Source organism: Dendrobates tinctorius, unplaced genomic scaffold, assembly GCF_039654945.1.
Source record: "Dendrobates tinctorius isolate UK_male_01 unplaced genomic scaffold, ASM3965494v1 ptg000070l, whole genome shotgun sequence".
In the NCBI taxonomy this organism is placed as follows: domain Eukaryota; kingdom Metazoa; phylum Chordata; class Amphibia; order Anura; family Dendrobatidae; genus Dendrobates; species Dendrobates tinctorius.
In genome coordinates, this window is record NW_027361738.1 from 41,465,000 (window position 1) to 41,480,689 (window position 15,690).

General features: G+C 43.6%; 1 protein-coding gene across 1 annotated transcript in view; it reads left to right on the forward strand.

The window, feature by feature from the left end:
- NOM1 (nucleolar protein with MIF4G domain 1) overlaps nucleotides 1-11,541 on the forward strand; it is a 49,678-nt gene extending 38,137 nt beyond the window's left edge. The window contains exons 8-11 of the mRNA XM_073581596.1: nucleotides 5,713-5,845; nucleotides 8,848-8,979; nucleotides 9,162-9,271; nucleotides 10,527-11,541. Of these exons, the coding sequence (XP_073437697.1) occupies nucleotides 5,713-5,845; nucleotides 8,848-8,979; nucleotides 9,162-9,271; nucleotides 10,527-10,704 (553 nt within the window). The 3' untranslated portion in view covers nucleotides 10,705-11,541. The remainder of the gene's footprint in view (nucleotides 1-5,712; nucleotides 5,846-8,847; nucleotides 8,980-9,161; nucleotides 9,272-10,526) is intronic.
- Nucleotides 11,542-15,690: the final 4,149 nt, after the last annotated feature.

Consider the following 15,690-nt stretch of genomic DNA (forward strand, 5'->3'; position numbering starts at 1 on the left):
GTTAAAAAAAAATAATAAAAAAATGTAAAAATAAATTTAAAAAAATCGCCAAATAAATTAGAAAAAAAAAATATATATTCCCTCAATAAATCCATTTTTTGGAAATAATTAAAAAAAAACCAATAAAAGTACACATATTAGGTATCGCCGCGTCCGTAATGACCCGCCCTATAAAACTGTCCCATTAGTTACCCCTTTTAGCGAACCCCTTAAAAAATAAAAATAAAAAACGAAGCAAAAAATGATTTATTATCATTCCGCCAAACAAAAAGTGTAATAACGCGCGATCAAAAAGACGCATATAAATATCCATGGTACCGCTGAAAACATCATCTTGTCCCGCAAAAAACGAGCCGCCACACAGCATCATCAGCGAAAAAATAAAAAAGTTATAGCTCACAGAATAAAGCGATGCAAAAATAATTATTTTTTATATAAAATAGTTTTCATTGCATAAAACCGACAAAAACATAAAAAAAGACCTAAATGAGGCATCGCTGTAACCGTACTGACCCGAAGAATAAAACCGCTTTATCAATTTTACCGCACGCAGAACGGTGTAAACGCACCCCCCCCAAAAGAAATTCATGAAACGCTGGTTTTTGTTCATTCTGCGTCCCAAAAATAGGAATAAAAAGCGATCAAAAAATGTCACGTGCCCGAAAATGGTACCAATAAAAACGTCAACTCGTCCCGCAAAAAATAAGACCTCACATGACTCAGTGGGTCAAAATACGGAAAAATTATAGCTCTCAATATGTGGTGATGCAAAAACTATTTTACAATAAAAAGCGTCTTTTAGCGTGTGACAGCCGCCAAACATAAAAACCGCCATAAATAGTAAATCAAACCCCCCGTTATCACCCCCTTAGTTAGGGAAAAATAATAAAACTAAAAAAAAAGTATTTATCTCCATTTTCCCGTTAGGGTAAGGCTGTGTGCACACGCTGCGGATTAGGTGCGGATTCATCCGCGCGGATTTTGTAAAATCCGCAGGTGAAACCGCAGGTCAAAAGACCTGCGGTTTTAGCCGCGGATTGCTCTGCGGTTTTGTCCTGCGGTTTTTCATCTCCTCAATAGAGGAGATGGCAAACCGCAGGGGAATCCGCAGAAAGAATTGACATGTCAATTCTTTCTGCGGATTGAAAACCGCAGATAATCCGCGCGGAAAATTCCGCACCGTCTGCACTGCGGTTTTTGATTCCCATAGGGAATCATGGTACTGTACACCGCAGCAAAAACTGCTGCTGGTCCGCAGCGGCCAAAACTGCTGCGGAACCCCAGCAAAATCCGCAGCGTGTGCACACAGCCTTAGGGTTAGGGCTAGGGTTAGGGCTAGGGTTAGGGCTCAGATTAGGGTTAGGGGTGTGTTGGGGTTAGGGTTGGAGTTATAAATGGGGGTTTCCACTGTTTGGGCACATCAGGGGCTCTCCAAATGCAACATGGCGTCTGATCTCAATTCCAGCCAATTCTGAGTTGAAAAAGTCAAATGGTGCTCCTTCCCTTCCAAGCTCTGCCATGCGCCCAAACAGTTTTTTACCCCCACATGTAGCGTATCAGCCTACTCAGGACAAATTGCAAAACAATTTTTGGGGTCCAATTTCTCCTGTTACCCTTAGGAAAATAAAAAATTGGGGGCAAAAATATCATTTTTGTGGAAAAAAATGATTTTTTTATTTTCACGTCCGAGTGTTATAAACTTCTGTGAAACACTTGGGGGTTCAAAGTGCTCACCACACATCTAGATAAGTTCCGTGGGGGGTCTAGTGTCCAAAATGGGGTCACTTGTGGGGAGTTTCAATAGTTTAGGTACATCAGGGGCTCTCCAAACGCACATGACACCCGCAGACCATTTCATCAAAGTCTGCATTCCAAAACGTCACTGCTTCCCTTCCGAGCCCCGACGTGTGTCCATACAGTAGTTTTCTCCCACATATGGGGTGTCAGCGTACTCAGGCCAAATTGGACAACAACTTTTGGGGTCCAATTTCTCCTGTTACCCTTGGGAAAATGAAAAAATTGGGGACTAATTGATCATGTTTCTGGAAAAAATACGATTTTTTTATTTTCATGCCCTGGCATTATAAACTTCTGTGAAGCACTGGGGGGTTCAAAGTGCTCACCACACATCTAGATAAGTTCCTTGGGGGGTCTAGTTTACAAAATGGTGTCATTTGTGGGGGGTTTCCACTGTTTAGGTACATTAGGGGCTCTCCAAAGGCAACATGACACCCGCAGACCATTCCATCAAAGTCTGCATTCCAAAACGTCACTACTTCCCTTCCGAGCCCCGACGTGTGCCCATACAGTAGTTTTCTCCCACATATGGGGTATCAGCATACTCAGGACAAATTGGACAACAACTTTTAAGGTCCAATTTCTCCTGGTACCCTTGGGAAAATAAAAAAATGGTGACTAAAAGATCATGTTTGTGGAAAAAATACGAATTTTTTATTTTCACGCCCGGGCGTTATAAACTTCTGTGAAGCACTGGGGGGTTCAAAGTGCTCACCACACATCTAGATAAGTTCCTTGGGGGGTCTAGTTTCCAAAATGGTGTCATTTATGGGGGGTTTCCACTGTTTTGGTACATCAGGGGTTTTCCAAACGCGACATGGTGTCCGATCTCAATTCCAGCCAAAAACGTCAAATGGCGCTGCTTCCCTTCCGAGCTCTGCCATGCGCCCAAATAGTGGTTTACCCCCACATGTGGGTTATCAGCGTACTCAGGACAAATTGCACAATAACTTTTAGGGTCCTGTTACCCTTGGAAAAATAAGAATTGAGGGTGAAAAGATCATTTTTGTGGAAAAAATATGATTTTTTAATTGTATGGCTTTATGTTTTAAACTTCTGTGAAGCCCATGGGGGTTCAAAGTTCTCACCACACATCTAGATAAGTTCCTTAGGGGGTCTAGTTTCCAAAATGGGGTCACTTGTAGGGGGTTTCCACTGTTTAGGTACATCAGGGACTCTCCAAACGTGACATGGCGTCCAATCTGAATTCCAGCCAATTTTGCATTGAAAAAGTCAAACGGCGCTCCTTCCATTCTGAGCTCTGCCCCCACATATCAGGTATCTGCGTACTCAGGACAAATTGCACAATAACTTTTGCAGTCCAATTTATCCTGTTACCCTTGGTAAAATAAAAAAAATTGAACCTGAATTATTTTTTTTATGAAAAAAAGTTAGATGTTCATTTTTTTTTAAATATTCAAAAAAATTCCTGTGACGCACCTTAAGGGGTGCAGTTTTTAGAATGGTGTCACTTTTGGGTATTTTCTATCATATAGACCCCTCAAAGTGGCTTCAAATGTGATGTGGTCCTAAAAATAAAATGGTGTTGTAAAAATGAGAAATCGCTGGTCAACTTTTAACCCTTATAACTTCCTAACAAAAAAAAATTTTGGTTCCAAAATTGTGCTGATGTAAAGTAAACATGTGGGAAATGTTACTTATCAAGTTTTTTGTGTGCCGTATCTCTGTGATTTAAGGGCATAAAAATTCAAAGTTGGAAAATTGCGAAATTTTCAAAATTTTTGCCAAATTTCCATTTTTTTCACAAATAAACGCAAGTTATTTGAATGAAATTTTACCACTAACATGAAGTACAATATGTCACGAGAAAACAATGTCAGAATCACCGGGATCCATGGAAGCGTTCCAGAGTTATGACCTCATAAAGGTACAGTGGTCAGAATTGTAAAAATTGACCCGGTCATGAACGTGCAAACCACCCTTGGGGGTGAAGGGGTTAAAGAACTTATCTAGATGTGTCGTGAGCACTGTGAACCCCCAAGTGCTTCACAGAAGTTTATAACGTAGAGCCATGAAAATAAAAAATCATTTTTGTTCCACAAACATGATCTTTTAGCCCCCAATTTTTTATTTTCACAAGGGTAACAGGAGAAATTGGACCCCAAAAGTTGTTGTCCAATTTGTCCTGAGTACACTGGTACCCCATATGTGGAAGAAAACTACTGTTTGGGCACACGGGGGGGCTCGGAAGGGAAGTAGTGACGTTTTGGAATGCAGACTTTGATGGAATGGTCTGCGGGTGTCATGTCACGTTTGCAGAGCCCCTGATGTGCCTAAACTGTGGAAATCCTCCACAAGTGACCCCTTTTTGGAAACTAGACCCCCCCAAGGAACTTATCTAGATGTGTGGTGAGCACTTTGAACCCCCAAGTGTTTCACTAAAGTTTATAATGTAGAGCCGTGAAAATAAAAAAATCATTTTTTTTCCACAAAAATGATCTTTTAGCTCCCAATTTTTATTTTCACAAGGGTAACAGGAGAAATTGGACCCTAAGAGTTGTTGTCCAATTTGTCCTGAGTACGCTGGTACTCCACATGTGGGGGGAGGGACCACTGTTTGGGCACACGGTGGGGCTCGGAAGGGAAGTAGTGACGTTCTGGAATGCAGACTTTGATGGAATGGTCTGCGGGCGTCATATTGCATTTACAGAGCCCCTGATGTACCTAAACAGTGGAAACACCCAATTCGAATTCCAACCCTAACCCCAACACACCCCTAACTCTAGCCCTAACCCTAGCCCTAGCCTGCCTACCTGCTTTTTTTTTCTTTACTTTTTTTTTTTATTTTTGTGTTTTTTATTTTTTGTATTTTTGACTCATAGTAACGCCACTTCTCCTCTGATCTCACACTGGCAGATGATCAGAGGAGAAGCAGCGTTACTATGTGACAAGATCGCTGCCCGGCACATAGTAGCGCCACTTCTCCTCTGATCTCACACTGACAGATGAGCAGAGGTGAAGCAGCGTTACTGTGTGACAAGATCGCTGCCTGACACAGCTGTGCCAGGCAGCGATCAGCTGTGCCAGGCAGCGATCTAGTCACACAGTAACGCTGCTTCACCTCTGCTCATCTGTCAGCATGAGCTCAGAGGAGAAGTCGCGTTATAATGAGGGAGATCGCCGGGAAACAAGCAGCTTTCCCAGCGAGCTCTCTTATTGGCTGCTGTGACGCGACGTCATCAGGACCTGAACCAATCAGGTCTCGATGACATCGGGGGTCCCAGCATGCATTGTGCACCGGGATCCCCGCGTTATAAGGTATGAGGGGGTCCCGGGGGGCACAAAACCGCCGACAGTAGATAAACGTCGGCGCTGCACAAAGCTCAGCAAGCGCCAACGTTTATCTACTGTGGGCGGTCGCGAAGAGGTTAAGACCCCCTTATGGATTTGAGTCTATGATCATCTAATCTCTGAATTGCATTCGATGGTTAAAATCATGGTTACTTATGAAGTTCAGCTTGTCAATACATCATTATGGATTGGCGTCGCGCCACTTTCCCAGAACTGTAAGCCATAAATGCTGAAGACAGTGGCATTTAAGGAGTTAACAGCAGCGATCAGAGCAAGCGCTGATCACTGCTCTTAGAGTTTGATGCTGGCTGGTGATGTTATACCTATATGATACCCCATAATGCCTGCTTGGTACAGTACAGGCTCTGCTCTTGAGTCCCCTACGTACTGCCATAGCGAATACCGTACCATACATGCCAGTGGGGTTTATTATACTGGATAGGGCCTTTCTTCAGAACAGACACGTGTGTACACACATGGCGGAGACTTAAGGACTAATGTGGATGATTATCTTATGGACTTGGCTCAGCACAGTGTTGAGATTCTATAAATATCAGGGATTAATGACTGCTCTATTCTCTTAATTTTAATTGTTTGTGTCAGGTTGGGCCTGAAGGATCATCAAGAACGAGAGATAGTCCATGTTCTTATTGACTGTTGTCTGCAGGAAAAAACCTACAACCCTTTCTATGCCTTCCTGTCCAGCAAGTTCTGTGAATATGATCGACGCTTCCAGGTAATAATCCATCCCATCATTTCCATACATACAATGTATAACTTCTTACTGCTTAATGCATCCGAAACGAAAAAGATGAAGCGACCGTCTGCAGTTGGTTTTAAATAAGTTATTTAATGATTTTGTGCCTACATACAGTGGGTACGGAATGTATTCAGCCCCCTTTAAATTTTTCACTCTGTTTCATTGCAGCCATTTGGTAAATTCAAAAAAGTTAATATTTTTTTCTCACTAATGTACACTCTGCACCCCATCTTTACTGAAAAAAACAGATGTAGAGATTTTTGCAAATTTATTAAAAAAAGAAACAAATATCACATGGTCATAAGTATTCAGACCCTTTGCTCAGTATTTCTTGGGAATGATGCAACAAGTTTGTCACACCTGGATTTGGGGATCCTCTGCCATTCTTCCTTGCAGATCCTCTCCAGTTCCGTCAGGTTGGATGGTGAACGTTGGTGGACAGCCATTTTCAGGTCTCTCTAGAGATGCTCAATTGGGTTTAGGTCTGGGCTCTGGCTGGGCCAGTCAAGAATGGTCACAGAGTTGTTCTGAAGCCACTCCTTTGTTATTTTACCTGTGTGCTTAGGGTCATTGTCTTGTTGGAAAGTGAACCCTTTGGCCAGTCTGAGGTCCAGAGCACTCTGGAAGAGGTTTTCATCCAGGATATCTCTGTAGTTGGCCGCATTCATGTTTCCTTCAGTTGCAACCAGTCATCCTGTCCCTGCAGGAGAAAAACACCCCCATAGCATGGTGCTACCACCACCATGTTTCACTATTGGGATTGTATTAGTCAGGTGATGAGCAGTGCCTGGTTTTCTCCACACATACCGCTTAGAATTATCACAAAAAAGTTCTATCTTCACCTCATCAGACCAGAGAATCTTATTTCTCATAGTCTGGGAGTCCTTCATGTGTTTTTTAGCAAACTCTGTGCAGGCTTTCATATGTTTTGCAGTGAGGAGAGGCTTCCGTCTGGCCACTCTGCCATAAAGGCCTGACTGGTGGAGGGCTGCAGTGATAGTTGACTTTGTGGACCTTTCTCCCATCTCCCTACTGTATCTCTGGAGCTCAGCCACAGTGATCTTGGGGTTCTTGTTTACCTCTCTCACCAAGGCTCTTCTCTCACGATTGCTCAGTTTGGCTGGACGGTCAGGTCTAGGAAGACTTCTGGTGGTCCCAGACTTCTTCCATTTAAGGATTATGGAGGCCACTGTGCTCTTAGGAACTTTGAGTACTGCAGAAATTCCATTGTAGTCTAGTCTATTCTGATCAGTCCATGGTAACACACTACAAAATACCTAGCAGAACCACAAAATGACCCTACAAAATAACTGGCTATAAATATGTACATGGTTTTTAAAGGAAACTTTCGAGCAACATTTTGCTGCCCTAACAGTGGATAGGGTGACTTGGTTATAGACCCAACTTGCCTGATGTAGTGTGTTCTTCTTAAGCTCTTGCAGGTAAGAAGAATGGAAGATGTCCAGTGTACACATTCCTGAGCTAGGCACATCTATAATGCTGGCTGCAAGCTTCTGTGAACACGCTGCAGTTTTTTTGCATTTTTTATCTGCAGATTTGTCACAAAACCTGAGGAATTTCCTAGTCCCAGCGAAGTGAATGAGATCCCTGAAGTCTCAAACAAATGTTGCTTATTTTTTTTTCTTGCAGATTTACAGTAGATTTAAACCTGCAGCATATCAATTCTTTCCGCATTTTCCTGCAGATTTCACCCATATTGATGAGTGGGCAAAATATTCTTATTTTATGCACCATATTTCTTGCCAAGAAATGCAGAAATGCGTGCTGCAATTACTTAACGTGTGCACATACCCTTAAAGTGGATCTGTCACCAGATTTCACAATACAAACTGCCCATCTTATTGCATAGATTTGTTGGACCGGATGGCTGACCGCTCCTAAGTGTCCCTCCTCCCTGCTGAGATCTCACACTACTCAGTACAAACTGCAGCTGTCAGTCCATAGCTGGACTCCATTTTAATATTAAAATTACACAAACCGTTACAAATGAATTTCCTTGGTAAGGACGGCAACATCAACCGGAATGAGAGATGTATTGAATAATCTATATAGTGTGTTACATTTTCTCTAAAATCTTCTCTACAATCCTTTTCAGTTTTGTAATGGGCATTACAGTTTCAACTTTTCAGTTATAAAATGACATTTTTTATTTGCTTTCTCTCATTACTCAGTGTTCAAGATCTCTGCTTTCTGTTTTGCAATAGAAACCGTAATTGTGCAGATCTATTCTGGTTATGCTGGGGCTGATCACAATTGCATACATATGAGAGCACGGTGGCTCAGTGGTTAGCACTGCAGCTTTGCAGCGCTTGGGTCCTGGGTTCAAATCGCTCCAAGGACAACGTCTGCAAGGAGTTTGTATGTTCTACCCGTGTTTGCATGGGTTTCCTCCAGGCTCCGATTTACTCCCACACTCCAAAGACATACTGATAGGGAATTTAGATTGTAAGCCCCAATGGGGACAGCGATGATAATGTCTGTTGAGCGCTGTGGAATTAATGGTGCTATATAAATGAGTAAAATAAATGTGACAAGTCCTGCACCCATGTGTCTGTTACATGACCCAGATTTTAATTCCCCGAAAGTGAACAAGAAAGTTTTTTCTATTGAATGACAGCAAGCAGAGATCTTGAGAAATCCTCATGTTTGTGATGAAAAAAAGATGATGCAGATTTACAATAGTTAATATCTTTTATTTGTTGGAACTGTAGTCCGGCATTAGGATTGTACAACCTTTCACTGAGCCACGTTGCAGATGGTTAGGCAACATGATCGCACTGACTGGTTTCCTTTCACTGCTTATTCCCATTTTCAGATATTTTCTTGACAATTTTGTGCAAAAGATGAAGGGCAATCTCACATCAGTAGCTTGCCAGTACTGTTACTATTAGGACTGTATGCCTCCCGTACAGAGATGTGTTATTTGAGTGTGTTTTTCTTTTATTTTTTTTTTCCAGATGACATTTCAGTTCAGTATGTGGGATAAATTTCGTGATTTGGGAAGTTTGTCGACGACCACTTTATCAAACCTCACAAATTTTGTGAGTCACCTGATAAAAAGAAAATCTCTACCTCTCTCTATATTTAAAGTAAGTACCGTATTAGGCATAGCTGGCTGAGAATAAAAATGCAATAATACCGAACATAAGTAACACCATAAGGCAGCATTCTTGCTAATTTTGGAGTTATAAATGTCCTTACAGAAAAGGCTGACAAACCTAAAGAGAGCTGAGCATAACATTTAGCGTCTCTTGTATAAATCTTTATCCAGGTCATGGAGTTCAGTGAATTAGATAAGATTAAAGTTTCCTTCTTACGTCAAGTTCTCAACAAGTTGCTGATGGACACTGAAGCTGATGATCTTGCTGTCATATTTGGAAAGTAAGTGGTGTTATAATTTTGGTTACACCTAACTTAAAGGGGTTCTCCAGGGCATGTAATATTGATGATTTATTATCAGGATAGGTAATATCAGATTGGAGAGATCAGACACCTGTCACCCCTTCTAATTAGCTTTTAGACAGAGACACTCTGCACAGATCCATTCCTTGTTAAGCAGTCTCTGCTGAGTGCTGCAGATCAGCTCCTAATCCCTTCAATAGCAATTGTCTGTAGTCTTGCATCAAACCTGAATTTTGGGTATTTTGGTCCATAATAGGACAAGTATTTCTTGCATGCGGACAAATTGGTAAATATGATTTAGGAATCTACTGTAATCCCAAACCACACTCAGCAGTGACAGACAAGCTGCTGTGTACCAGAGTTTTACACCTGTCAGTCACAGCTGAGAGGAGTGAAGAAAGTGATCCTTATGTGAATAACAGCAGAATGGATCTGTCCGTGTACTACGCTCCTGCCCGTGCACTATACTCCCATCCGTGTGCTATGCTACTTTGTGTCAGAGCGGCATATTTAGATGACCAATCTATTGCTATAAGGAAAATCTGCATGGCAAAATGAAATCTGTACGTTTATATAACAGTGAGCATGATCTTAACAAAACTCCATCCTCACATAGCAGATTTACAAATATGCAGCATGCCTATAATGTTGCCGATTTGCGTTGCATTTGTACTGCAAATTTTATCTTTTGCAATGCATGCAACTTAGGCTCTGTGCACACGCTGCGGTTTTTGCTGCAGATCCGCTGCAGTTTTGGCCGCTGCGGATCTGCAGCAGTTCTGCAGACAGTGTACAGTAGCATGTAAGTCTGTGATTTACAATCTGCTGTTTACATGCTGCAGATTTTTAACTGCGGAAAAGCTGCGGTTTTGAATCCGCAGAAAGAAATGACATGTCACTTCTTTTCTGCGGATTCTGCTGCAGTTTACCATCTCCTCCATTGTAGAGGTGATAAACCGCAGGCCAATCCGCAGGTAAAATCGCAGGTCATTTTACTTGCGGTTTTACCTGCAGTTCCGCAGATACAAATCCGCAGCGTGTGCACATAGCCTTCGTTTTTGGCTCTTGTTAGTTGCACTTTTACTACAGCAGACATGTCTGATATTGTCTGTAGTGTGTGAACGTACCCCCGAGTCTTTAATACTTCTATGGTTTTAAAAACCTTGCGATAGAGACGTTCTGTGGGTTTAATAACCAATAACATAACCATTGTCCTGTTTTGTTTTTTTATTAGGATCTCTGATAACCCAAAACTGGGAATGCTTTGTGAGGGCTTAAAACTCTTCATTTCCCATTTCCTGCTAAAGAATGACCGTGCAAAGAGAACGGCGCAGGAGGCAGAACTGCTCACTCAGAAAGCAGACTTGGCCGTTAAAGCCCTTCAGGCGAAGGAGGGCAAGCTACGTCTGTAGAGGCGTAGTGGCATCGAGGACATCGCACAGGTCCGCATCCTTTAGTGTTACGTGAAGTGACGCGGTACTGTGCTCATACTGTGTATAGGGAATAATTGTAAAGGTTTGATGAACACGTAAGGACCAGGTCACGTAATGTTATTTAGCCTGCAATGGTACTACGCCCAGACTGAAGCTGGGGAATTTTTAACATTTGATGCTGACTGAATTATTCTGACACTTTATTATAGGAAAAGAATGTGCGGAAGAATAAACTAGCGGCTGTGAGCACCCAGCGCAGTCATCAGCGTTGTGTGCCTGTACCTGTGACCGCTCTGCCAGTGACTGATGGCACAGTGGTGGATATTCTCCATAAGCTATTAAGACATTCATTAAATTTAGTTTTTTTTTAACTGGACCCCAAGAAATGATATAGCATCCCTATAATGACATTATCCAGCCTGACAGAGGACTTTTCTGGTAATAGAAGTCTGTGGACCTGTCTAGGTTGTACATCCTGACTCTAGACATTGATGAAAACATGTAAAAATATGGCCTGATGCTCATAATCTTTTTACTATGACTTAAAACATTGCTAAAATGTTGCCGATTCCAAACTGTAGTCATTTCTCACACTACAAGTTTCCAGTGATAAATCATCCTGACATATTTGTCCAGTAATGTATGAGATTAGCACACTGATGTTATTTCTTTGCCCCAAAAATAACTTTTGCCCACTGCAACATTTTCTGTCTCTTGGATAGGAAACCTGTGTACTTTACCATAATATGGTAAGCAGATGTATTTTTCCAACTGACCACTAGATGGTGATCTGTCAATAAAACATTTGTTATATAATTGTTTTGTCTTCCATGAGAGAGAACGTGGGGGAGAGCAGATGGGAGCTGGTAAATCATGTCCTTTAAAAGTGAAAGAACGGTCACAGCTGCAAAAGTATTTTTAAAGCAAAACAAATGACGCTGCACCGTCAGCAGAAACACTTTATTCTCCATGTTATTTATTGCTTTTGGGCCCTTTAAAATTTAAACATCAAATGTTTTAATTTTCTATGAAATTGCAATTTTTCCTTTTATTATAGCCCTTGCACTTTAGGTCAAGATCTATGCTGGTCAGATGGTGATAAAGCCCAGTTATCAGAGCTGTCTCTTGTAAGAAGCTGAGTATTTATGGTGATCAGCACATGAGCTGGACAGATTTTTATCAACTGGAAGCTAAATAGATTTCTATTGAATGGCAGCAAGCAGAGATGTTATAAGGAATATAACCACAAAGAGAACTGTAATTGGTCATTTTTCCTCTCTACTTCTGTGTTCTGTTCACAATCTTGTTACTTAGTAAGTGCCTTGTGAACGGTCTGGTCAATCATGGCTCCCTGCCATGCCATATGAAGGTCATCTTGAAGGAGTAAACATGGAAAGGCAACAGGAATCCGAGCAGCAGCAGTGCCAAATTGTAAGGGTATGTTCAGATGTGGAATTTCATTGTATATTTTCTAAAAGTAGACATGAAACAGTAATATGATAATGCCACCCAGCATTTCACACCTGTAATTTTGCAGCAAAGTGTAACCTTTTATAAGAAAAAAAAAAAAGTCATACAATAAAGGTAGAAGATGTGCTGGTTTCATACATGTCACTTATGCCTGTCCTCTACATATCGCTTATTTCACCAGAGTCGTAGAAAATGATGATGAGCAAATGTGCTCAGATAAGGTGTTATCCAGGCATGCTCGTGTGCTAATCGAGTGACTTCGGTGTGCTTGAATAATATGTTTGAGTCCCCTCGTCTGCATGTCTCATGGCTGTTCTACAGCCACAACACATGCAGGGTTACCTGTTTTTTAGGCAATCCCTGCATCTGCCAAAGGCCATTTGGAATTTTATAATAGCATTTGGGGGCTGTATAAAATTATTAACTTAAACATTAGCCAACTATATTTATTCAAGCAATTTAAATAACTTGCAGCTCCCCCCCACACACACAGTATAGTGCAGCTCCCCCCACAAACACAGTATAGTGCAGCTCCCCCACACACACAGTATAGTGCAGCTCTCCCCCCACACACACAGTATAGTGCAGCTCTCCCCCCACACACACAGTATAGTGCAGCTCTCCCCCACACACAGTATAGTGCAGCTCTCCCCCACACACAGTATAGTGCAGCTCACCCCCACACATAGTATAGTGCAGCTCTCCCCCACACATAGTATAGTGCAGCTCTCCCCCACACACAGTATAGTGCAGCTCACCCCCACACACACAGTATAGTGCAGCTCACCCCCACACACACAGTATAGTGCAGCTCTCCCCCCACACACACAGTATAGTGCAGCTCTCCCCCCACACACACAGTATAGTGCAGCTCTCCCCCCACACACACAGTATAGTGCAGCTCTCCCCCCACACACACAGTATAGTGCAGCTCTCCCCCCACACACACAGTATAGTGCAGCTCTCCCCCCACACACACAGTATAGTGCAGCTCTCCCCCCACACACACAGTATAGTGCAGCTCTCCCCCCACACACACAGTATAGTGCAGCTCACCCCCACACACACAGTATAGTGCAGCTCACCCCCACACACACACAGTATAGTGCAGCTCACCCCCACACACACACAGTATAGTGCAGCTCACCCCCACACACACAGTATAGTGCAGCTCACCCCCACACACACACAGTATAGTGCAGCTCACCCCCACACACACAGTATAGTGCAGCTCACCCCCACACACAGTATAGTGCAGCTCACCCCCACACACAAAGTATAGTGCAGCTCACCCCCACACACAAAGTATAGTGCCTCTCCCCACCACCGCACAGTATAGTGCCTCTCCCCACCACCGCACAGTATAGTGCCTCTCCCCACCACCGCACAGTATAGTGCCTCTCCCCACCACCGCACAGTATAGTGCCTCTCCCCACCACCGCACAGTATAGTGCAGCTCCCCACCACCGCACAGTATAGTGCAGCTCCCCACCACCGCACAGTATAGTGCAGCTCCCCACCACCGCACAGTATAGTGCAGCTCCCCACCACCGCACAGTATAGTGCAGCTCCCCACCACCGCACAGTATAGTGCAGCTCCCCACCACCGCACAGTATAGTGCAGCTCCCCACCACCGCACAGTATAGTGCAGCTCCCCACCACCGCACAGTATAGTGCAGCTCCCCACCACCGCACAGTATAGTGCAGCTCCCCACCACCGCACAGTATAGTGCAGCTCCCCACCACCTCACAGTATAGTGCAGCTCCCCACCACCGCACAGTATAGTGCAGCTCCCCACCACCGCACAGTATAGTGCAGCTCCCCACCACCGCACAGTATAGTGCAGCTCCCCACCACCGCACAGTATAGTGCAGCTCCCCACCACCGCACAGTATAGTGCAGCTCCCCACCACCGCACAGTATAGTGCAGCTCCCCACCACCGCACAGTATAGTGCAGCTCCCCACCACCGCACAGTAAAGTGCAGCCCCTGCATTCACACACACAATACTAACCCTTCCTCCTTGTTCCCCACGCTGCTCCAGGCTCTGCTCCGGTCTCATCGGCTTCACTGCAGGTACAGCGTGACCCACGATGAAGTGACGTCATTGCGCGCCTGCTGAGTCACAAGTAGAGGGGAAGCGATGGGAGAGGGAGGGTCTGACGCTCTCTCCTCCATCATGGCTTTCAACTGTATCGGCATCTACGATGCCAATAAATTGAATGAGCGATGGAGACGGCACTGGGCCTGGTCTGCCTGCCCCTAACGCTGTCCCTGACCGCGCATCTCTGAAAAATTAAAGGGCCCACGGCCAAAAAAACGGGCAAAGTGGCAGCGGGTTACACCAGATTGTCTAGTTACACAGGCAGACCGCTGACGACGGTGCGCGCTGAGTTATCTGTGACAGATCTGTGCTAGATTGCACAGTGCACCCAGGCCGCCAACGTTCACAGCAGCACAGGTCTTCACACAGGACGATGTGCTGCCAACAACGATGATCTTTTGTCCAAACCAAAAGATCATTGACCTGACAAACAAGCATTTTGCTCGTTTGTTGGTGATCAGCAGTCTTTTTAGACTGCATGATTATCATAAAACAAGGAATTCTCACTCAAGACAAATGCACCTTTAAATGTAATAATAGCTTGGGGAGTAAGCAGTACCTTTTCTTCATCTCCATTCTTCTAGATGTCCCACTTGCAGTTCCCTCAATCCCAAACAATAACACAGAGCTGGAAGTTAAGGCTTCATACTGCTTTGGTCATAGAATTATCTGAAAAATAAGATTCCTTGCTTTAATGTGCTACCAAGCTCCATCCATCATATTCCCATTGTGGCATGTGTTGTAATCCATAGGCTTTTACATACAGACGCTGGGTTATTGAATGTACGCTAAATTGGTGACTATTTTGGCAGCCAGTCAATATATGAGGAAGACAATTCGAAAATAAATATTAGTGAATAGTATGGTTTGATATAAAAGTACAATGTATCTGGATCCAGGGCCAGTCACTGCGTCATGCTTCTGCCACAAGCTGTCTCTGTTCTTTGGCGCATCAGGTTGCCAATGCATCCCGCCAAGCACGTCTGTTGGCAAGCTCCCAGGGGCAGGCTTGTATGCCAGGTCTGATAGTAGATCGCTTCCTGAGTATTCAGGCAATTGACATCTATTCCACTACTGTGGAAGGAGCTTTGCCAAACTGCTGTACCAGTCCTGCCTGGACTCTATTACAAACTCAGCTTTGTTGCTGAGTCAGCTCTGCTTTACTATACTGTCACGTGTACTAATACCTGCTGGGTTACGTGTGTGATCTGCAGGTGTTGTGCACCTGTCCTCATATCAGGCTGTTGAGCTCAGGTCAGGAGCTTCATGGCCAGGCTGGACATTATGCTCTATACTTGGAGTGTGAATGTCTGGCCCAGGTTCGTTATCTTACTTTACCGTACTTTATTTATGCTTTACCACAATATATCAATAAAATAAAATCATAAA